This window comes from Pelophylax lessonae (assembly GCF_965119305.1).
Source record: "Pelophylax lessonae genome assembly, chromosome: 5".
NCBI lineage: Eukaryota > Metazoa > Chordata > Amphibia > Anura > Ranidae > Pelophylax > Pelophylax lessonae.
Window position 1 is genome coordinate 325511304 of NC_138772.1, and position 24521 is coordinate 325535824.

A 24521-nucleotide genomic window follows, 5' to 3' on the forward strand; every position below is an offset into this window, starting at 1 on the left:
GGACAGTCCAACTGTAACATCTGAACCTTAGTACCTACCCACAGCACAACATCCAGTATCCATGCACATACACTTTACTCATCAGTACCCAAGCAAATGGGGAGATTTTCATTCCAGTACATACAGCTCACCTGTCAACCCCACTATCAAACTTGCATAAATAGTTCACTATCCACATCTATCAGCATGCACGGCTTACTTCTTGATCTTCATTGCAGTTTTTGGAATCTACAATTTAGCACACCTCAGAGTATCCATTCTAACAGAACTGTATACTCAGCTTCTACAACGGTATCCATAGACTGTAGACATACTTCACATCCCAGCTTTCAAACATTCTGTGAGACCTGTACTCCAGCACACAGCTCATTCTCAGGTATCCGTCTGCTCTATAGCACACCTGCGGGCATCCCAGCATTTTAGAGCACCCGGGAGGCACAGGTAAAGAGTCCATCCTCATTGCCTGCTCCCTGTCAAAGTCTATGGTAGGCAGTGGGTGGACAGGGCTAAACGCTGTACTAAGTGGTACTCACATTTAGGGCCCTATGTTTTCATGCCCAAAATGCAGGTCTTCTGCATTCCAGGCAATCATCTCTGAATTCATAGGTCTTTTCCCAAGGTGTGCTTCTTTAAATACAGAATAGAAAAGCGAGGTCAGATCCTAGTATTACCCCATGCCAGGTTTGTCTGTGTTAGAAAATGAGTATTTTAAAAAGTTAAATACATTTCAGCTATTAACCTAACTGCTTACGTGCAGTTCCACTTTAGAGCAAAACCTAGCCTTTCAACTGCCCCCCCCCCTTGTTTTTTCACCCTTGCCTGTATTGCTGCTTTATCCTTAAAATATACAGTATATTTACCTAACAGCAGGTAAATCCAGCATTGTCCTGCCACAATCAGCTGTTCAGGTGCCAAGTCCCATGCCGCCATCTTGGTCTGGATTCAGGCAGCCATGACGTGCTGGTCTACTCTTTAGTCACTCTATGTCCCCGGTCCTGAAGCCTCCTGAGAGATATGACATGAGTATTGCAAAGGGCTGCAGAATCACGGATACGTCATGCTGGCCTAGACCAAAATAGAATATATATATATATATATATATATATATATATATATATATATATATATATATATATATATATATATATATATATATATATATATATATATATATATATATATATATATACAGTGGGTACGGAAAGTATTCAGACCCCCTTAAATTTTTCACTCTTTGTTATATTCCAGCCATTTGCTAAAATCATTTAAGTTCATTCTTCTTCCTCATGAATGTACACATAGCACCCCATACTGACAGAAAAACACAGAATTGTTGACATTGTTGCAGATTTATTAAAAAAGAAAAACTGAAATATCACATGGTCCTAAGTATTCAGACCCTTTGCTCAGTATTTAGTAGAAGCCCCCTTTTGATCTAATACAGCCAGGAGTCTTTTTGGGAAAGATGCAACAAGTCTTTCACACCTGGATTTGAGGATCCTCTGCCATTCCTCCTTGCAGATCCTCTCCAGTTCTGTCAGGTTGGATGGTAAACATTGGTGGACAGCCATTTTTAGGTCTCTCCAGAGATGCTCAATTGGGTTTAAGTCAGGGCTCTGGCTGGGCCATTCAAGAACAGTCACGGAGTTGTTGTGAAGCCACTCCTTCGTTATTTTAGCTGTGTGCTTAGGGTCATTGTCTTGTTGGAAGGTAAACCTTCAGGCCAAGTCTGAGGTCCAGAGCACTCTGGAGAAGGTTTTTGTCCAGGATATCCCTTTACTTGGCCGCATTCATCTTTCCCTCGATTGCAACCAGTCGTCCTGTCCCTGCAGCTGAAAAACACCCCCACAGCATGATGCTGCCACCACCATGCTTCACTGTTGGGACTGTATTGGACAGGTGATGAGCAGTTACTGGATTTCTCCACACATACCGCTTAGAATTAAGGCCAAAAAGTTCTATTTTGGTCTCATCAGACCAGAGAATCTTATTTCTCTCCATCTTGGAGTCCTTCAGGTGTTTTTTAGCAAACTCCATGCAGGTTTTCATGTGTCTTACACTGAGGAGAGGCTTCCGTCGGGCCACTCTGCCATAAAGCCCCGACTGGTGGAGGGCTGCAGTGATGGTTGACTTTCTACAACTTTCTCCCATCTCCTGACTGCATCTCTGGAGCTCAGCCACAGTGATCTTTGGGTTCTTCTTTACCTCTCTCACCAAGGCTCTTCTCCCCCGATAGCTCAGTGTGGCCGGACGGCCAGCTCTAGGAAGGGTTCTGGTCGTCCCAAACGTCTTCCATTTGAGGATTATGGAGGCCACTGTGCTCTTAGGAACCTTAAGTGCAGCAGAAATCTTTTTGTAACCTTGGCCAGATCTGTGCCTTGCCACAATTCTGTCTCTGAGCTCTTCAGGCAGTTCCTTTGACCTCATGATTCTCATTTGCTCTGACATGCATTGTGATCTGGAAGGTCTTATATAGACAGGTGTGTGGCTTTCCTAATCAAGTCCAATCAGTATAATCAAACACAGCTGGACTCAAATGAAGGTGTAGAACCATCTCAAGGATGATCAGAAGAAATGGAAAGCACCTGAGTTAAATATATGAGTGTCACAGCAAAGGGCCTGAATACTTAGGACCATGTGATATTTCAGTTTTTCTTTTTTAATAAATCTGCAACAATGTCAACAATTCTGTGTTTTTCTGTCAGTATGGGGTGCTATGTGTACATTCATGAGGAAGAAGAATGAACTTAAATGATTTTAGCAAATGGCTGCAATATAACAAAGAGTGAAAAATTTAAGGGGGTCTGAATACTTTCCGTACCCACTGTGTATATATATATATATATATATATATATATATATATATATATATATAACACAGAAAAAACACACAAACATTTGCAATTGTGGAGAGCGGAGGAAAAAAACGAAAGAAATGGTTCCGCTTTAAGTTTGTCTGAAATAGCATGAACATTATTTTTTACATTTGCTCTCTATTTACATCAGCTGTTATGTAAATTGAGCGTGTTTTTGAGCAAAGCTGTGTGCATCCCTATACAGGCGGTCCCCGGGTTACGAACACAATAGGGACTGTAGGTTTGTTCTTAAGTCGAATTTGTAAGTCGGAACATGTACTTTTTTAAGTGTAACTCCAGCCCAAAAAATTAATGAGGATACAGACAGCAGTACAAACCTCATTGTGGCTCTAACCCCACACCATACAGTACTGTACTAGCCAAAACTAATAAATAAATACAACTTAGACAGATGTTTGTTTTAACATATTTACTTTTTGATGCAGATACATGTACTGTAAATGCTTAAACATTTTCAAAACAAACACTTTACTGTACTGTACAGTACAACTTTAAACAATGGTGATGGTGGTTAATGGGCTTGTTGGAGAGGATGGGACTGCTATTATAGAATCAGAATCTGATTGAGCTGCTGGAGGCAGTTTCTTGAAGTAGGCATCAAGGGATGTTTGCACAGCACTTCTCTTCATCTCATCATAAATAACCCTGTAGCATCTCAGGCCTTCAGTAACTGTACGGTAAACTTTGGTAAACCTCTCTGTATCAGGATCTTGCTCCTCTAACTTTGCCATTCCTGCTTCAATGAGTTGAAAAGCTTCAGCTAACTGTTTTGTTGAATTTTTTTTCAATTTTGGAGTTTCTAGGTCCTGGTTTTCTTCCCTAAATGCTATCATTTGCTGCTCTTGTTCAATAAGGTCTTCATTAGATAGTTTGTTGCCATGGGAGTCGAGTAACTCGATGATATCATTTTCACTGATGTCCAACTGCAGTTGATTACCAATAGCAACCACAGCTTGCCTGGTTCTGGTGATCTCTTCATCTGTAAACCCCAGAAATTCTTGTGGGAATTGGGGGCACAATTTGTTCCAAACTCCTCTTAAATTTGTTTCTTTCACTTCATCCCAAGCATCAGCAATATTTTTGATGGCATCATAAATGTTATAGTTCTTCCAGAACCCTCCTAAGGTCATCTCATTATTTTGGGTAGCCCTGACAGCTTGTGAGAATGTCCTTCGTAAATAATAGGCCTTAAAGGAGGCTATAACTCCCTGATCCATTGGCTGAAGAAGTGATGTGGTGTTGGGGGGTAGAAATACCACCTTTACATTGGGGTGCATATCAGCTAAAGTGTTTGGATGTCCAGGGGCATTGTCAAGGAGAAGAAGAATTTTAAAGGGAATGTTTTTGCTAATGCAATAACGTTCAACGGCAGGGACAAAGTGGTTCAAAAACCACTCTTCAAAGAGTGCAACTGTCACCCAAGCCTTTGAATTTGCCCTCCAAATAACAGGAAGCGATGCCTTAGTGACATTACGTAGTGCCCTCGGATTTAAGAAGTGATGCACTAGCAAAGGCTTGAGCTTTAAATCCCCAGATGCATTGCCCCCAAGTAATATAGTCAGCCTGTCCTTTGATGCCTTATGTCCTGGTGCACTTTTTTCCTCTTTTGAAATGTAGGTCCTCTCTGGCATTTTTTTCCAAAACAAGCCTGTTTCGTCTACATTAAAAATTTGTTCTGGCAAATAACCTCCATCATCAATAATTTCTTCCAATATCTTGGGAAAATCAGTTGCAGCACTTACATCGGCACTCGCTGCTTCACCTTGAACTTTAATGTTATGCAAATTAGCTCTTTCTTTAAAGCGATTGAACCAACCCCTACTTGCAACAAATTCTTCATTGAAATCCTCTTCACTTGCTGGATGGGCAGCTTTTAAATCTTTGAAAAGGCTTCGAGCCTTTTCTTGGACTAAAGAAAGGCTGATAGGCATATTACGCTGATTTTGGTCTTCTATCCACACTGTCAGCAGCCTTTCCATCTCAACAATTAAACCACTGCGTTGCTTGGTAATAATTGTAGCATGCATTGGGGTATGGCCTTTCACATGGTCCATTATTCTAGCTTTATCTTTTAAAATTGTTGCAATTGTTGACCGATTGTAGCCAAGTGCTCTGCCAATGGATGATGGAGTTTCACCTTTCTCTGATCTCTTTATTATTTCTACTTTATTTTCCATGGTGATGGTTCTTCTTTTCTTTGCTGTATTACCAGCACTTGCATTAGATTTGTTTTTTGGCATCATTGCAGGTAAGAGACAATAAATGTGAAGTGGTGTGCGTGCGCTCTAGAAGTGAACAAGAAGAACAAAAAAAAGTGTAGCCGCCAGCCAACTATCAATGTATTCTAATGGGTACTATACTGTGTTAAAACACTCACTGTCTAGGCTTGTCAGTTTGATATGCGTCTTCAGCATGCAGCAGCAGTGGTCCCTGACCCTCAGAGCCGTCCAGCAGTGTGGGATCCAGTACAAGGGCTAAAAGAGACCCAGAAGGATAGTTGCATTCAACACAGTCCTGCTACAATATCCTAGAAGTACAAGTACAATACAGTGGTATACAGTTCTGCTCCCAATACTGTACCTGTTCAGAGTACTGTAATCTCACGAGTTTCCAGACAGTTCCAATAAATGTGAAGTGGTGTGCGTGCACTCTAGAAGTGAACAAGAAGAACAAAAAAAAAAAAAAGTGTAGCCGCCAGCCAACTACCAATGTATTCTAATACTGTAAAATGGGTAGAGTACTATAGTGCGTTAAAACACTCACTGTCTAGGCTTGTCGGTTTGATATGCGTCTTCAGCATGCAGCAGCAGTGGTCCCTGACCCTCAGAGCAGTCCAGCAGCCGTCCAGCAGCATGGGATCCAGGACAAGGGCTAAAAGAGACCCAGAAGGATAGTTACATTCAACATAGCTAGAAGTACAAGTACTATACAGTGGTCCTGCTCCCAATACAGAGTAATGTAATCTCACCAGTTTCCAGACAGTTCCACCAGCTTCTGCCTGTGCAGTTGGATGCTTCTGGGCAGTGTGGGCAATCAGTGCATGCAGCGTGCGTTGTGGCCGGCACTAAGATGGATGCTATCCAGCACAGGAGCGAGAAGAAGCCGGAAGAAGCCGGCAGTGACGTCACATGGGCGCTGCCGCCGTTTGTAAGTAGGAGTCGTTCGTCACGCCCCCGTTCGTAAGAAGGAGTCGTTCGTCCCGCGGCCCCCGTTCGTAAGTAGGAGTCGTTCGCAACTCGGATGTTCGTAAGTCGGGGACTGCCTGTAGTGGGATATATGGATGACCTTCTTCTGTGAGAACAGTGGTGCAGGCTCTGTCAGCTAATGTCCCTCAGACTGTCCAGATCCTTCAGGTGGGCATAGGGCCCTAAATGTGAGAGCCAACAGAATACTGGGATGTATAAAAAAGGGGATTCACTCCAGAAATAAAGAGATTATTCTCCCACTCTACAAGACTCTGGTCCGGCCACATCTGGAGTATGCTGTCTGGGCACCAGTCCTCAGGAAGGATGTGCTGGAACTGAAGTCCAGAGAAGGGCAACAAAAATAATTAGGGGAATGGAGGACATCAGCTATGTCATCAGCTATGAGGAAAGACTGCAAGCACTGAACTTATTCTCTCTGGAGAAGAGACGATTGAGGGGGGATATGATATCAGTGTACAAATATTGTACTGGCAACCCTAGCATATGGAAAAACCTATTCAGAGAAAGGAAATACAATAAGACACGTGGCCACTCACTAAAACTAGAGGAAAGGCGGTTTAACCTTAAAATACGCAGGGGGTTCTTCACTGTGAGCAGTAAGGATGTGGAATTCTCGTCCGCAAACAGTCTTATCAGCAGGGAACATTGATAGTTTCAAAAAATTATTAGATGGGCACCTTAAAGACCACAACATACAGGGGTATGCAATGTGCGGTTAACAGTAGACACACACACACATCATAGGTTGAACTGGATGGACTGATGTCTTTTTTCAACCTCACTAACTATGTAACTATGTATAAGGTGAATCCAGAGTTTCCAGAAGCTGAGAAACCATCTCATCACTTGGAGTATTTAGGCCTTGCCACATTTTTGGGGACAGCTGTTTTTTTTTTTTTTTTTTTCAGTAGCCCTCATGATGATACAATGTTTCAGCATCCTTGCAGAGCAGGCCACAAGAACCCAGAAGAGACAGGCAACCCACTGATGATGTCAGAACTTTGAAAACACCACTGGTTTACTGGGCATTTTTTTTTTTAATGTGTAGCACGCACTTAAAGAGGTTGTAAACCCGTACAATTTTTTTTTCGCAACCTTTAAGAGAAACACATAATGAGCTAGTATGCATCGCATGCTAGCTCATTATGCAATACTTAACTTAGAACGAGCCCCCGCCGTGCAGCCCGCTTACCTGTATGACGGGCGACATGTCATATATATACATACAGTGCTGCGTATAAGTGAGTGCACCCCAACAGATTTGTCAGAAAACCTTTACCTTTCTTTCAGAATCAATATTTTTTATGAGACACTATACTACAAAATACTCCCACAAATGCAGGCCATTGATTGCAACCAAAAAGTGTTAATGTGCACACACAAAAAAAGTATTTTTCTTAACAAATTAATTCAACACCATGCTGCAAAAATGAATAGACCGCAATGCAACTCTTAGGGTACTTTCACATAACCGCTCCGATCATATCCGCCTGCCACTTTTTTAGGCGGATCTGATCGGATCCCCCATGCATCCCTATGGGGCAGAGGATGTCAGCTGAGACATGTCCGCTGACACCCGCTGCCATCTGCATCCGATCCTGTCCATGAAATCCGGACGGATGGAAACCCTATTTCTCTTACGTCCTCCGACAGTCGCCGCCCCTCACATAGTCTTCACCAATGGGTATTGACTTCCGCTCCGCAGGAGAAGCTAGGCATAAGACTTGTTAGAAACAAAAGCTTTAAGCATAGACACACCCATGGGGCTGTCCCACTGGTCAATACCCCCCCTGCATTAAGCCATCCCAACTCAGTTTGTCTCTGCCTAGCGTTAGGAGTAGATAGGCTTTCCTGTGCTGGGGCTTCAGTCTCAGCCTTCTAATATTTTCTTATGATTTTTATTTTGCAAATGTCAGTTTTTTTCTTTCGTTTGCTAGCTGTTTATTTTGTCAGCTTTAGTTAGTTGGATCTTCGGATGAAGATGGATCATGTGGAGCTGGGAATCGGACTGGCCGCCCTGGCTCTCCAGGGCAAAGGGTCAGATGGATCCCCGACCCACCATCGAGCGTTCGGCTATGGTTCACCCTGGCGCTATGAACGACCCATCCCTGCTCGCAGCAGGGATGCAGCCTGTGAGGTGGCTACCTCACTGGACACTTCTGCGGTCCTGTACTGCTGTGTCCTGCGTTTTTGGCTAATGGCACTCCCTGTCATCTGAGGACAGAGGCTTTCCGTTCATAGAGGCACCCCATGCCATCCGGTATAGGTAAGTACTTTACTTACTACTAGTACTGTGTGGGGGCCTCTGTCTGGGGTGGCAGTCCTGTGTTGCTGTGTGTCCCCTCATGTCTGTGCGTTTGTGGGGCTCCCTGATGCGACCCCCTGTGGGGGTCTTCTTTATTACACTGCTGGCGCTATGTGGTGTGGGGGCCCCTCTCCTGGGTCACTTTTAGTGTTGGGAGATGCAGACTATGTGTGAGGCGACCGCTGCGGCTAAAAAACGCGCGGTCTGCCATTTTGGATGTGGGCAGCATGTTTGGCTTCACTATGGGCCTTTACAACAGCTTGCTATGTAGTGTTTTTTGGCGCAGAGCACATGTCGGCAGCCATCTTGCCGAAGCCTTCCATTCATTCCTATGGGCAGCCATTTTCCCTGGGCCTGGCTGCATATAGTTCAGCCTCTGGTGACCTCACTTCCTTTTCCTTTGGAGCAGCGATCGGTGTGGTAACACTTTGTGGGGCTCTGCAGACTGTCTCTTCCTTATCTCTCTGTCTTATCCCTCCTGGCTCAGTTTTGTCCCTTTTGGGGGTTTTTGTGTAAACAGTGCTTATAGCGGTGGGCTGCGCTATCTACAGCGTTTTTAAAGGGCCAGTACTTTTACTCATTGTTTTAGCAATGGACTCTCAGGATAGCAAATTCCCTCCAGCCTTGGTGGGGGACCCCAGTTCTGCTGAACCCCTGTTATACCTAATTTGGCCGTTGTGGTGGCGTCTTTGGTGTCAAAAATGGAGGATGGAGGTGCTGATGGCTGAACGTGCTGCTAGGAAAAGGCCCAGATTATCTTTCTCCTCTGATTCAGATGGTGATGTGGCTGCTGTGGCTGGCGTGCCCTTTTCAGGGTCTCGCTCGTCCCTGGACCCTCTGGGGTCTGAGGGGGAGGCGGAGGGGGAGGGGGTTGATGCGTCGCCCCCGGGGTCGCATGAAGAACGCGCGCTCATGAATGAGTTGATTTCTTCTGTTAAAGAAACACTACATCTGGAGGATGAGCCCACTACTCCGGCCATTGTGTCCTCATTTGGTACACATAGGACCCGCTCGACGGCGCAGTTTTTCCCCTGCCCCGCTGAGTTTCATCACACAGTGAATGAACAATGTTTAAAACGCCCCTTCACGATGCCTAGTCGGTTTAAACTGCTGTACCCCTTTGCGCCTTCTACGGATGTGCGCTGGTGCGTGGCCCCCCAGGTGGATCACGCTGTGGCCGTGTTAAACAAGGCTACCTTGGTTCCCACTGAGGATACCCCGGTGTTCCGGGATCCTACGGACAGGAGGTTGGAGTCTCTGGCCCGCCATGCCTATACGGTGGCGGGTTCTATGCTCAAACCTATTTTCGCTTCTGTTATGGTGGCTCAGGCAGTGGCGGAATGGACGAAGATCCTAGACACACTCTCGTGACTGATTCTGCCCCTCCTGCTACGCTGGCAATGGTGGACCAAATTCATCAAGGGGTCATGTTGACCAGTCATCACGGAAAACGATGGCTGATTTTCCTTATGCTGGGTCTCGCCTTTTTGGCGAGGCTTTGGATACTTTGGTGAAAGGAGTCACTGGGGGCAAGAGCACTCTGCTGCCCAAAAATCCGAAGAACAAGTCTTTTCACGGCAAGCGGGGTCCCGCCTTTAGGCCCACTCAGGGGTTCTATCGTGCCTTTAAGTCACAAACCAAGGGCAAACCTTTCAAGGGCCAAGGTGGCCAGAAGAAGCCCTGGGCGGGTAAGCAAAAGACCGGCCATGCCGGCACAGCGGCTCAGTCCGCTTCCGCCTGAAGAGGCGCCCTCACCCATTTCAGGGGTGGGGGGACGTTTGCACGGTTTCCTCCAACCTTGGCTGCTCCGTATTCCGGACAGGTGGGTTCAGGAAATCATTTGATCGGGATACAAGATTGAATTCCTTTCATGGCTGGCGGACAAATTCTTTCCCTCAAATCTTCATTTGACCCCCAGGGCATCTACAGGACCTGCATCAAGCGGTGCAGGACCTCCTGGCCCAGGGGGTGATTGTACCGGTGCCTCATCGGGACCGGTTTCGGGGATTTTATTCCAATCTGTTCACTGTGCCCAGAAAGGAGGACCATTACCAGTTTGTAGCGCTATCTTTCGGTCTCGCTTCGGCTCCAAAGGTATTTACCAAAGTGCTGGCGCCTGTTCTGGGCCTGTTGAGGGCACAGGGCATTGCGGTCTTGGGATATCTGGACTATTTTCCTCTTAAGATCAAGTGCCAGTCACAGCCTGACGTGCGATCTGTCAACTATGGTGCAGACGCTGCAGGAATTTGGTTGGACCATCAACGTGCAGAAGTCGACATTGTCTCCTTCGGTTCGCCTTCCCTATCTGGGAATGGTTTTGGACTCTGCTCAAGCGAAGGCTTTTCTGCCGGAGGACAAGCTCCGGACCCTTCAAAACAAGGTCAGGTACCTCAGGGACAACCAGTCCTCGTCACTCAGGACCTGTATGCGGTGCCTGGGGTTAATGGTATCAGCCTTCGAGGCGATCCCGTTTGCTCAGTTTCACACTCGGTCTCTCCAAGCGGAGATTCTGGCCAGGTGGAACAGACTTCCTCAGTCCTTGGATCTGAGGGTCTCGTTGTGTCACTAGACCAGAATGGACCTTCTGTTGTGGCTTCAGTCCCCGGCTGTGTCGGAAAGGAAAATCCTTCCGTCCGTTACTGTGGACAGTGATTACCATGGATGCCAGCCTGTTGGGCTGGGGTGGAGTACTGGGCAACCTGTCTGCCCAGGGCACTTGGTCGGAGGAGGAATCCTCCCTTCCGATCAACACACTGGAATTGAGGGCGATCAAACTCTGTCTCTTCCAGTGGTCGGATCGACTTCGGGGCCGTCTGGTTCGGGTACAGACGGACAATGCTACCGCGGTGGCTTACATCAACCACCAAGGGGGCACCAGGAGTGCCCGGGTGGCCCGAGTGGTGACCGACATTCTGTCTTGGGCCGAAACTCACGTCCCGGCAATATCGGCAGTTCACATTCCGGGTGTGGAGAATTGGCAGGCCGACTATCTGAGCCGCCAGACCCTGGACCAGGGGGAATGGTCCCTGCACCCAGAGGTCTTCCAGAAGCTGTGTGCGAAGTGGGGATCCCCGGACGTGGATCTGTTCACGTCTCGGCTAAACCACAAGGTGGAAAGGTTCGTGGCAAGAACGCGCGATCCTCGGGCGGACGCCTCTGATGCGTTGGTGGCCCCTTGGCATCAGTATCGTCTGATGTATGCCTTTCCTCTGATTCAGTTGTTATCCAGGTTCCTCCGCAGGCTGACCTCGGAACCGATCTTGGTGATTCTAGTGGCAACGGACTGGCCACGCCGATCCTGGTACGCCGACATGGTTCACCTGGCGGTCGAGCCTCCTTGGCGGCTGCCACTGCGGGAGGATCTACTGTCTCAGGGACCGATCTTCCATCCTGCTTTACAGTCGCTGGCTTTAACGGCCTGGCTGTTGAAAGCCAGGTCCTGAGAGACAGGGGTCTCTCCCCAGAGGTTATTCCTACTTTGATCAAGGCTAGAAAAGCCTCGTCTGGTAGAATTTATTACCGTACCTGGAAAGCTTATTTTGCCTGGTGTGAGTCCAGGGGGTTTTCTCCTCGCTCATACTCGGTGACGAGAGTGTTGGCTTTCCTTCAGACTGGTGTGGACTGGCGCTGGCCAGGCCACGATAAAGGGCCAGGTATCTGCTCTGGCTGTTCTTTTAAATGCCCCTGTGGCGTCTCATTCCTTGATTCGCACTTTCATGTAAGGTGTGCGACATTTGGCCCCTTCCCGGAGGGAGCCTTTACCTTCATGGGACTTGAACTTGGTCCTGTCTTGGTCCTGGTGTGTTACAGCGTTCTCCCTTTGAAAACATCCGGGAGATATCGTTGCCTCAGCTGTCTAAGAAGGTTGCCTTTCTAGTGGTGATCACTTCGGCTCGCAGAGTGTCGGAGTTGGCGGCGTTGTCTTGCCGTTCTCCTTATCTTGTGGTTCACAAGGATAAAGTGGTCTTGCGCCCTCATTCGTCTTTTCTCCCTAAGGTGGTGTCTGAATTCCACCTTAACGAGGACATTGTTTTGCCTTCGCTCTGTGCGAAGCCGAAGCATCCTAAGGAGATTGCATTGCATTCCTTGGATGTTGTCAGGGCGATCAGGGTTTACCTGTTGTCCACTGAATCCTTTTGAAAATCGGATTCCCTCTTTGTTCTTCCTGAGGGACCTCGGAAGGGCATGGCTGCGTCTGCAGCGACCATTGCCAAATGGATCAGGCTTCAGGCTTCTGTGGCCCAGGTATGCAAGGCCGCGACTTGGTCATCGGTGCACACCTTTTCCAAAGGTGGATGTTCTGGCATCAGCTGATGCCTCCTTTGGCCGCCAAGTTCTCAATGCGGCAGTGCCATAGGGGACCCTAGTTTTTTTGTGGGTCCCTGGCTGTTGGGGTTGTTTATCCCCTGGGTTAATTGCTTTCCTGGGCTGTTGCTCCTGTTGAGCCTTTTCTGTTGCCCAGAAGGTTCTCTTACTGTGCGTGTAAGGTTCCTTTCTCTGATGTGGGTACTGCGTTGCCTTTTCTACGGTTGCGTCTCCCACCCCTCATGTCTACACTGCTTTGGGACATCCCATTGGTGAAGACTATGTAAGGGGCGGCGACTGTCGGAGGACGTAAGAGAAAACTGAATTTTTGTAAAATCTTACCGTAAAATTCCTTTCTCTGAGTCCTCCGACAGTCGCCGCCCCGCCCCTCTTTTGGGGTTTTCTTGTACACTTACTGCTATGCTACCAAACTGAGTTGGGATGGCTTAATGCAGGGGGGGGTATTGACCAGTGGGACAGCCCCATGGGTGTGTCTACGCTAAAAGCTTTTGTTTCTAACAAGTCTTATGCCTAGCTACTCCTGCGGAGCGAAAGTCAATACCCATTGGTGAAGACTATGTGAGGGGCGGTGACTGTCGGAGGACTCAGAGAAAGGAATTTTACGGTAAGATTTTACAAAAATTCAGTTTTTCCATCCATCCTTGGGATCGGATCGGATGAGAGCGGACAGGCGGTCCGCTCTCATCGGATTTCCCTATAGAGACCAGCGGGGCGGAGAGGTAGCTGTCACCTTCCTGCTCAGCGGGGATCTGTGTTTACGATCCCCTGGTGAGTAGCACGGATCCGCCTACGGAGGCGGACCGTGTGAAAGGACCTTTAGGAGCCTAAGCTAAATTTTAGACAACAAAGTCCTAATTAAAAAGAATTCAACTACAGGTGAGTCTAATTATTCATTAAACTGGTGTCCAGCAGACAGTTGATTATAAAAGGGAGCTAGGCCCCTTTCACACAGGCGGACCGTTCAGAACCGCCTGTCCGTTTTTTTTGGCGGATCTGAGTGGTCCCCCCATGCATCCCTATGGGGCATCGGATGTCAGCGGAGACATGTCCACAGACATCTAATCCGATCCGATCCGTCAAATCTGGATGGATGGAAACCCTATTTTCCATCAGCCCAGTGGATAGGATCGGATGAGAACGGACCGACGGTCCGTTCCCATCCCATTCCCCCATAGAGATGTATGGGGAACTGACAGCTGTGTCTCCGCACACAGCGCGGAGACACAGTTGTCATCCTCCTGCTCAGCGGGGGATCGGCGGATTGATCCCCCGCTGAGAAATACGGAGTCCATCCGACGGACGGATAGTTTGAAAGAGCCCTTACTTAACTAAGAAAACCCCTTCCAATTTCATGTTGTCGGCATTGGCACCACATGGAAGAGAAATGTCACAAGCCCAGAGAAAGAAAATTATTTCTTTACACCAGAAAGGTGAAGGCTACAGGAAAGTCAGCAAAGATTTACTTTAAGAATATTGTAGCAAAAGCAATACAAAAATGTAACAAATAGGGAACTGCAACCATCTCAAAGATGTCCAGGCTGTCTACGGAAGTTACCACCTCAACAAGAGCATCTTCTGATGAGAAGCGTTGAAGAAAATCGCCATGCAAGTTCACTGCAGTTAGCTAAAGAAGTGTAAAGTCAAACTGGAGTGATTGTTTCCTGTGACACAATATGGTTTATACTGCAGAGGAATGGCATGCATGGGTGTCATCCCATCAGATGTCAAGTAGTTGTTGTCTCTCTACAATTTATGGACTTCTAACACCAAAAGCAGGAAGCCATGGCATGGTCTGATTGGATCCTGATGCCTTAAATGAGGATACCAAAAGCCACTCATGTAATAATTAAGAGGTAAGCCAGCCACAGACTGTGCAGTTTTCTTTCCTGCAACCACGGGTCAGTGTTGATGAGAGAATCCCTCCCGGGGATCCATTGTGCCCATCCGGTGGGAGGTTGCAGGGAGCCATCCCAGCTGGGAGAACACAGTGATTATTACTAGCGGCTATAGCCGCAGTGATTATTAATAGCCGCTATGATCGATGGGTGAGCAAAGCAAAGTTTTTTTTATAAATAAGCCCCTTTAAAGTGAATCTATAAGCAAAACTTTTTTTTGTTCTGGATAGAATGGGGAAGAGTTGGAACTCCTTTCAGGGTTTACTGCTATCCAGGACTCTGTCTGAGAGATTTCTCCTTATGTTATGTTCTGGGGACAGCGTTTTATCAGACAGGAAGTGAGCAAAAATCTGGAAGGGAAACATACAATAAAAAACTGTCAGAGGTTCTAGCGCTCCCCTAACTTAAATAAAAAATGTCTGTTACGTTTAGAAAGATTTCCCCTCACTTCCTGTCCTAGAAACAACCTTTATGCTTGAGCAAAAATGCCTCCAATGGAGCTTCTGATGGCAGACAAACCTGACAGAAGTTCTAGTCCTTCCCCACTCCCCAAAATGGTTATAGATAATCTTTAAGACAGCATTGTTCTTTAATGTTTAATAAAGTGTTCTGTTTTGCACAGCTCAGAAACAGGATGGTTGGCTCCCTGCTGTTGGTAGAAAAGGATTCCGAGACATTCTGTAACTTGAAGCCACAAGGCCTTTGTGGCTGTTCTGTATCCCCTGTAAATGTTGATGATCCTATTCCATCCTTGGACTGTTAATTTTTCCTATTTCAAAAAATCTGCCAGAGGATGAAATAAAAAAATGATGAATGAGATATAGCTTTAATATAGTGAGGTAAAAAATAGATCTTCACATTTAACCTAAAATAATAAAGAAAATAGCCCAGTGAGGCAGCTGCCAGTGAATCTGAAGTTGAGAGAAAATAATATCACGACCCTGCCAGCGGTATTCAGATTAATTCTTTGTACCCGAAATATAATAACCATAAAAAGCGTGCTACTTCTGTACTCCAACAATACGTGTTTATTGTAAAGGACAAAATCGACCATATATTTAAAATATACTCCCTATGTACAACCAAGATACATTAATAATGTGTAGTTTAATCCCATCCTTCCTATTCTATATATAGTAAAAAGCAAACCTTAACAGGAGCCACAGGCATATGAAATACTGTAAAACCGCTCCAATCAATTTAAAGCTAGCTTTTTAAAGTAAGGTTTACATAAAAAGGGCATTTCACAGAACAAAAACGGTATTAAAAAAATTCCCAGCACCCATACTATCCTAGTCAGCAAAAAAATTGTTGAAAGTATAGATCTTTTTTTTTTTTCACCCCGCTAGCTAGTTTGAGTACTAGTTATTTTTTTTTATGAAATGCCCCTTTCCATATATGTGCGCCTTCCTTTAAAAAGCTAGTTATGAAATGAGGAGGTCTTCAACTGCCATTGAGTGATGCAGGGCTTCTGGTAGGTCTTTGCACTTTTAAGGGGGAATGGACTACCATAGGTGTTGCTATATACAGTGCCTTGCTAAAGTATTCCCCCCCCTTGAACTTTTCAACCTTTTGCCACATTTCAGGCTTCAAACATAAAGATATAAAACTGTCATTTTTTGTGAAGAATCAACAACAAGTGGGACACAATCATGAAGTGGAACAAAATTTATTGGATATTTCAAACTTTTTTAACTAATAAAAAACTTAAAAATTGGGCGTGCAAAATTATTCAGCCCCCTTAAGTTAATACTTTGTAGCGCCACCTTTTGCTGCGATTACAGCTGTAAGTCGCTTGGGGTATGTCTCTATCAGTTTTTCACATCGAGAGACTGAAATTGTTGCCCATTCTTCCTTGCAAAACAGCTCGAGCTCAGTGAGGTTGGATGGAGAGCGTTTGTGAAGAGCAGTTTTCAGTTCTTTCCACAGATTCTCGATTGGATTCAGGTCTGGACTTTGACTTGGCCATTCTAACACCTGGATATGTTTATTTGCGAACCATTGCATTGTAGATTTTGCTTTATGTTTTGGATCATTGTCTTGTTGGAAGACAAATCTCCGTCCCAGTCTCAGGTCTTTTGCAGACTCCATCAGGTTTTCTTCCAGAATGGTCCTGTATTTGGCTCCATCCATCTTCCCATCAATTTTAACCATCTTCCCTGTCCCTGCTGAAGAAAATCAGGCCCAAACCATGATGCTGCCACCACCATGTTTGACAGTGGGGATGGTGTGTTCAGGGTGATGAGCTGTGTTGCTTTTACGCCAAACATAACGTTTTGCATTGTTGCCAAAAAGTTTGATTTTGGTTTCATCTGACCAGAGCACCTTCTTCCATATGTTTGGTGTGTCTCCCAGGTGGCTTGTGGCAACTTTAACAACACTTTTTATGGATATCTTTAAGAAATGGCTTTCTTCTTGCTACTCTTCCCTAAAGGCCAGATTTGTGCAGTATACAACTGATTGTTGTCCTATGGACAGAGTCTCCCACCTCAGCTGTAGATCTCTGCAGTTCATCCAGAGTGATCATGGGCCTCTTGGCTGCATCTCTGATCAGTCTTCTCCTTGTATGAGCTGAAGGTTTAGAGGGACGGCCAGGTCTTCGTAGATTTGCAGTGGTCTGATACTCCTTCCATGTCAATATTATCGCTTGCACAGTGCTCCTTGGGATGTTTAAAGCTTGGGAAATCTTTTTGTATCCAAATCCGGCTTTAAACTTCTCCACAACAGTATCTCGGACCTGCCTGGTGTGTTCCTTGTTCTTCATTATGCTCTCTGCGCTTTAACCACTTGCCGTCTGCTCACTAGAGCTCTACTGCGGCAAAGTGGTTCGTTATCGTCTGGCGACGTAGACCTACATCGCCAGACACTCCCCTTTCTCGCACGCACCGCCGGAGGCTCGCTCCCGCTGTATTCAGTCACAGGGCCTGTGCTGTTTGAATAGTGCTAGGGGGCCTGTACTGTGGGGTTTGTGCTAGGGGCCTGTACTGTGGGATTAGTGCTAGGGGGTCTGTACTGTGGAGTTTGTGCTAGGGGATCTGTACTGTGGGGTTTGTGCTAAGGGGCCTGTACTGTGGGGTTAGTGCTAGGGGGTCTGTACTGCTAGGGGGTCTCTACTGTGGGGTTTGTGCTAGGGGGCCTGTACTGTGGGATTAGTGCTAGGGGCCTGTACTGTGGGATTAGTGCTAGGGGGCCTGTACTGTGGGATTAGTGCTAGGGGGCCTGTACTGTGGGGTTTGTGCTAGGGGGTCTCTACTGTGGGGTTTGTGCTAGGGGGTCTGTGCTGTTGGATTAGTGCTAGGGGGTCTGTACTGCTAGGGGGTCTCTACTGTGGGGTTTGTGCTAGGGGGCCTGTACTGTGGGATTAGTGCTAGGGGCCTGTACTGTGGGATTAGTGCTAGGGGGCCTGTACTGTGGGATTAGTGCTAGGGGGCCTGTACTGTGGGGTTTGTGCTAGGGGGTCTCTACTGTGGGGTTTGTGCTAGGGGGTCTGTGCTGTTGGATTAGTGCTAGGGGGCTTGTACTGTGGGGTTTGTGCTAGGGGGCCTGTACTGTGGGGTTTGTGCTAGGGGGTTTGTGCTTGAGGGGTTTGTGTGGGGTTTGTGCTTGAGGGGTTTATGTGGGGTTTGTGCTTGAGGGGTTTGTGCTAGGGGGTCTGTACTATGGGGTTTGTGCCACTCTCAGTCAGTGTATCCCATAATAGGGTGTCTCTCACAGTATATCCCATAATATGGCCCCTGCTCCCTATTATGGGATATACTAGTACTGATGGACCCCTTAATATGTGATATATTGGGAGAATTTGTTCACGCAAGCAAAATACAGGGGACAAAATGGGTGGAGTCTATAAGGGGTGGGGCTTCTGAGAAATGGGAGGGGTCAAAATGGAAGGACGGGGTCTTGCGCCCCCCCATCCTAAAACTTCACCAGCCGCCACTGCTATAAACTCAAATTCACAAACGCATGTAATCAGACTGCTTCCACAATCACACTCATATCACCAGGCTCCAACTCTTTCAGGAGGTACGTAAATGGCCTGCAACTAAGGGCATTATTCAACTTTCAAAGCTGCACAGTTTTTATCTACAGATGCCCCTTATCTGCATAGGCAGTTTTTTTGGTAAGGAAAACTAACCCTATAGGTCTTATTTCCACCCAAAAGTGGAACTTCCGCTAATTCCCCCCCCCCCCCTCCGGTGCCACATTTGGCACCTTTCAGGGGGGAAGGGGGACCGGGTACCTGTTTTTGACTGGCGCGGTGGCGCTGTCCCTCAGAAGTTTGGCCCACTCCTCCTTCCCCCGCCACCGAGCCAATCTAAATGCTTCGTGAATGCACAGTAGGGACCTGCCCATGAAGCCGCAAGGCTTCACTGCCGGGTTCTCTTACCGGCAATGGCGGCGGCAGCATCCGACAGCTGCTGAAACTCTCCTTTTCCCCCTCACTTACCTTTGCTTGGAATGAGCAGTGCATGTTAGTTGCAGTTGTGTGTGCTGTTCTATGCACACTACAAATCCTATAGTCTCAACTCCCAACTCCCTAGTCGATCTCTGGAGCGACCAAGAGAGGGTGGTTAAGTTCCTATATACAGTGGGAACATGGAGAATGAATGTAGCCACTTTCTAACAGAAAGTCATCACAGCAGCAAAATAAAAAAAAAAAAAAAAAGGTTTTGGAGATTTGGAGGATGCTGAGATAAATTAAAGGTGTTTCTTTAAGTTAGGAATACATACTTAAAGTGGAGCTCCACCCAAAAGGGAAAGTTTCGCTTGTTTGCACCCTCCCCCCCTCTGCTGCCCCATTTGGCAAGATTTGGGGGGGGGGGGGGAGCAGGTACCTGGTTTTGACAGGTACCCACTCCCACTCCTGGCTCAGATTGCCACGGCAAACTAAGCCAGAATTACATCCCCCTCAGTCTTCTGGGACACATCACAGGTCCCAGAAGACTAGGAAACCATTCACAAGACTCGAGCATGCGCAGTAGGAAACCGGCTGTGTTTCACTTACCTCAGATGCCCACACCAACACCTGAAGCTAATGGAAGAATCGGCCCCTCCCTGTATCCAGGGGCAGGTAAACGTCCTTATACTAAAATTCATCAGCTACAGTATTCGTAGCTGCTCATTTTTAATTTTGTTTTGGAGTGGGGCCTGGAGCTCCTCTCTAAATATCATTTTTCTCTTACGTCCTCCGACAGTCGCCGCCCCTCATAAGTCATCACTGTTGGGTATTGACTTCCGCTCCGCAGGAGTAGCTAGGCATAAGACTTAGTCAAAAGAACAAAAGCCTTTAGCATAGACACACCATGGGGGCTGTCCCACTGGTCAATACCCCCATGCAGTAATCCCTCCCAACTCAGTTTGTCTCTGCCTAGCGTCAGGAGTAGTCAGGCTTCCCTGTGCTGGGGCTTCAGTCTCAGCCTTTCTAATCGTTTCTTTGATTTTTATTTTTATTTACAAAATGTCAGTTTTTTCTTTGCTTTACTAGCTGTTTATTTTGTCAGCTTTAGTTTCGTCGGATCTTCGGATGAAGGATCATGCGGAGCTGGGAATCGGACTGGCTCTCCAGGGCAGAGGGTCAGATGGATCCCCAGCCCGCCATCGAGCGTTCGGCTATGGTTCTCCCTGGCGCTATGAAGACCCATCCCTGCTCGCAGCAGGGATGCAGTCTGTGAGGTGGCTACCTCACTGGACTCATCTGCAGTTCTGTGCTGCAGTGTCCTGCGTTTTTTGGCTGACGGCATTCCCTGTCATCTGAGGACAGAGGCTTTCCGTTCATAGAGGTACCCCACGCCATCCAGTACAGGTAAGTACTTTCTGTGTGGGGACCTCTGTCTGGGGTGGCAGTCCTGTGTTGCTGTGTGTCCCCTCATGTCTGTGCGTTTGTGGGGCTCCCTGATGCCATCCCTGCGGGGGTCTTCTTTAATACACTGCTGGCACTGTGTGGTGTGGAGGCCCCTCTCCTGTGTCACTTTTGGTGTTTGGGAGGTGCAGACTGTATGTGAGGCGACCGCTGCGGCTGAAAACCGCGCTGTCTGCCATTTTGGATGTGGGCAGCATGTCTGGCTTCAGTGTGGGCTTTTGCTATAGCTTGCTATGTAGTGATTTTGGCGCCATGCGGCGCCATCTTGTGTGTGGCAGAACGATCGTTCCGAGCACATGTCGGCGGCCATCTTGCCGAAGCCTTCCATTCATTCCTATGGGCAGCCATTTCCCTGGGCCTTGCAGCTTATAGTTCAGCTTCTGGTGACCTCACTTCCTTTTCCTCTGGAGCAGCGATCGGTGTGGTAATACTCTGTGGGGCTCTGCAGACTGTCTCTTCCATATCTCTCTGTTCTATCCTTCCTGGCTCAGTTTTGTCCCTTTTGGGGGGTCTGTGTACACTGTATTTATAGCGGTGGGCTGTGCTATCCGCAGCGCTTTTAAAGGGCCAGTACTTTCACTGTTATTTTTTGCAATGGATTCTCAGGACAGCAAATTCCCCCCAGCCTTGGTGGGGGACCCCAGTTCTGCTGAACCCCCTGTTATACCTAATTTGGCCGCTGTGGTGGCTTCTTTGGTGTCAAAAATGGAGGTGCTGATGGCTGAACGTGTTGCTAGGAAGAGGCCCAGATTATCTTTCTCCTCTGATTCAGATGGTGATGTGGCTGCTGTGGCTGGTGTGCCCTTTTCAGGGTCTCGCTCGTCCCTGGACCCTCTGGGGTCTGAGGTGGAGGGGGTTGATGAATCTTCCCCAGGGTCACCTGAAGAACGCGCACACATGGATGATTTGATTTCTTCTGTGAAAGAAACACTACATTTGGAGGATGAGCCCACTCCTCCGGCCGTTGTGTCCTCATTTGGTACACATAGGGCCCGCAAGTCGGAGCAGGTTTTTCCCTGCCCCGCTGAGTTTCATCACACAGTGAATGAACAATGGCGCAGTTTAAAACGCCCCTTCACGGTGCCTAGTCGGTTTAAACTGCTGTACCCCTTTGCGCCTTCTACGGATTTGCGCTAGTGCGTGGCCCCCAAGGTGGATCACGCTGTGGCCGTGTTGAACAAGGCTACTCTGGTTCCCACTGAGGATACCCCGGTGTTCTGGGATCCTACGGACAGGAGGTTGGAGTCTCTTGCCCGCCATGCCTATACGGTGGCGGGTTCCATGCTCAAACCTATTTTCGCTTCTGTCATGGTGGCTCAGGCGGTGGCGGACTGGACTAAGGTGCTTAGACGCACACTAGTGTCTAATTCTGCCCCACCTGCTACACTGGAAATGGTGGACCAAATTCATCAAGGGGTCATGTTTTTTTGCGATGCGGCCTTAAATGAGGCCCCTTTGGCTGCATGCCTGTCTAGTGTTGCGATGCTTAACCGTCGACTGATCTGGCTGAAGAGCTGGTCGGCTGACCAGACGTCACGGAAGACGTTGGCTGACTTTCCTTATGCTGGGTCTCGCCTTTTTGGCGAGGCCTTGGATACTTTGGTGAAAGGAGTCACTGGGGGCTAGAGCACTCTGCTGCCCCAGAATCCGAAGAACAAGTCCTTTCGCGGCAAGCGGGGTCCCGCCTTTAGACCCAATCAGGGGTTCTTTCGTGCCTTTAAGTCACAATTCAAGGGTAAATCTTTCAAGGGCCAAGGTGGCCAGAAGAAGCACTGGGCGGGTAAGCAAAAGTCCGGTCATGCCGGCACGTCGGCTCAGCCCGCCTCTGCCTGAAGGGATGCCCTCACCCGTTTCAGGGGTGGGGGGACGTTTGCGTGTTTTCCTCCAACCTTGGCTGCTCCGAATTCCGGACAGGTGGGTTCAGGAGATCATTCGATCGGGATACAAGATCGAATTCCTTTCACGGCCGGCGGACAGATTCTTTCCCTCAAATCTTCATTTGACCCCAGGGCGTTTACAGGACCTGCATCAAGCGGTGCAGGACCTCTTGGTCCAGGGGGTAATTGTCCCGGTGCCTCATCGGGACAGGTTTCGGGGGTTTTACTCCAATCTGTTCGCTGTGCCCAGAAAGGAGGGCAAGGTGCGTCCTATCCTGGACTTGAAAGCTCTGAACCGCTTTGTGCGCGTTCGGAAGTTCCGCATGGAATCCCTCCGCTTGGCGGTGGCCTCCCTGAGTCCGGGGGAATTCCTGGCCTCTATCGACCTGAAGGATGCATATCTGCACATCCCCATTTTCGAGGGTCATCAGAGGTACCTTTGGTTCGCCATTGTGGAGGACCATTTTCAGTTTGTAGCGTTACCTTTCGGTCTCGCTTTGGCTCCAAGGGTCTTTACCAAAGTGCTGGCGCCTGTTCTGGGCCTGTTGAGGGCACAGGGCATTGCGGTCTTGGGATATCTAGACGATCTTCTGTTAAGATTGAGTGCCAGTCAGAGCCTGACGTGCGATCTGTCGACTATGGTACAGACGCTACAGGAGTTCGGTTGGACCATCAACGTTCAGGAGTCGACTTTGTCTCCTTTGGTTCGTCTTCCCTATCTGGGAATGGTTCTGGACTCTGCTCAAGCGAAGGTTTCTCTGCCGGAGGACAAGCTCCGGGCCCTTCAAAAAGAGGTCAGGTCCCTCAGGGACAACCAGTCCTCATCGCTCAGGACCTGTATGCGGTGCCTGGGGTAGATGGTATCAGCCTTCGAGGCGATACCATTTGCTCAGTTTCACACTCGGTCTCTCCAAAGTGGGGTCTTGGCCAGATGGGACAGGCTTCCTCAGTCCTTGGATCCGAGGGTTTCGTTGGGTCGCCAAACCAGAATGGATCTTCTGTGGTGGCTTCAGTCCCCGGCTGTGTCGGAAGGAAAATCCATCCATCCGTTGCTGTGGACGGTGATTACCACGGATGCCAGCCTGTCGGGCTGGGGTGGAGTCCTGGGCAACCTGTCTGCCCAGGGCACTTGGTCGCAGGAGGAATCCTCCCTTCCGATCAACATATTGGAATTGAGAGCGATCAAGCTCTGTCTCTTCCAGTGGTCGGATCGACTTTGGGGCCGTCCTAATCGGGTACAGACGGACAATGCTACCGCGGTGGCTTACATTGGATCCCCGGACGTGGATCTGTTCGCGTCTCAGCTAAATCACAAGGTGGAAAGGTTCGTGGCAAGAACGCGCGATCCGCGGGCGGACGCCTCGGATGCGTTGGTGGCCCCTTGGCATCAGTATTGTCTGATATATGCCTTTCCTCTGATTCAGTTGTTGTCCAGGTTCCTTCGAAGGCTAGCCTCGGAACCACACTTGGTGATCCTGGTGGCGCCGGACTGGCCACGCCGGTCCTGGTACGCAGACATCGTTCACCTGGTGGTCGAGCCTCCTTGGCGGCTGCCACTGCGGGAAGATCTACTGCCTCAGGGACCGATCTTCCATCCTGCTTTACAGTCGCTGGCTTTAACGGCCTGGCTGTTGAAAGCCAGGTCCTGAGAGACAGGGGTCTCTCCCACTTTGATCAAGGCTAGGAAAGCCTTGTCTGGTAAAATTTATTACCGCACCTGGAAAGCCTATTTTGCCTGGTGTGAGTCCAGGGGGTTTTCTCCTCGCTCATACTCGGTGACAAGAGTGTTGGCTTTCCTTCAGACTGGTGTGGACCAGCGCCTGGTGCTGGCCACGATCAAGGGCCAGGTTTCTGCACTGGCTGTTCTTTTTCAACACCCTGTGGCGTCTCATTCCTTAATTCGCACCTTTATTCAAGGTGTGCGACATTTGGCTCCTCTCCGGAGGGAGCCTCTACCTCCATGGGACTTGAACTTGGTTCTGTCCGTATTGCAACGTTCTCCCTTTGAAAACATCCGGGAGATATCGTTGCCTCTGCTGTCTAAAAAGGTTGCCTTTCTAGTGGCGATCACTTCAGCTCGCAGGGTGTCAGAGTTGGCGGCGTTGTCTTGCCGCTCTCCCTATTTGGTGGTTCACAAGGATAAGGTGGTCTTGCTACCTCATTCGTCTTTTCTACCTAA

At 48.1% G+C, this 24521-nt stretch overlaps 2 protein-coding genes across 2 annotated transcripts in view; one reads left to right on the forward strand and one right to left on the reverse strand.

The window, feature by feature from the left end:
* The window catches only part of FARS2 (phenylalanyl-tRNA synthetase 2, mitochondrial), a 697584-nt gene that overhangs the window by 264641 nt on the left and 408422 nt on the right, over positions 1-24521 (forward strand). The window lies entirely within an intron of this gene.
* Positions 3368-5116, reverse strand: LOC309555607 (tigger transposable element-derived protein 1-like; the record flags this gene model as incomplete). The annotated part of the gene is made up of 1 exon (XM_082257656.1): positions 3368-5116. The coding sequence occupies one exon, from the start codon at positions 5114-5116 to the stop codon at positions 3368-3370; it is 1749 nt and encodes a 582-aa protein (XP_082113782.1).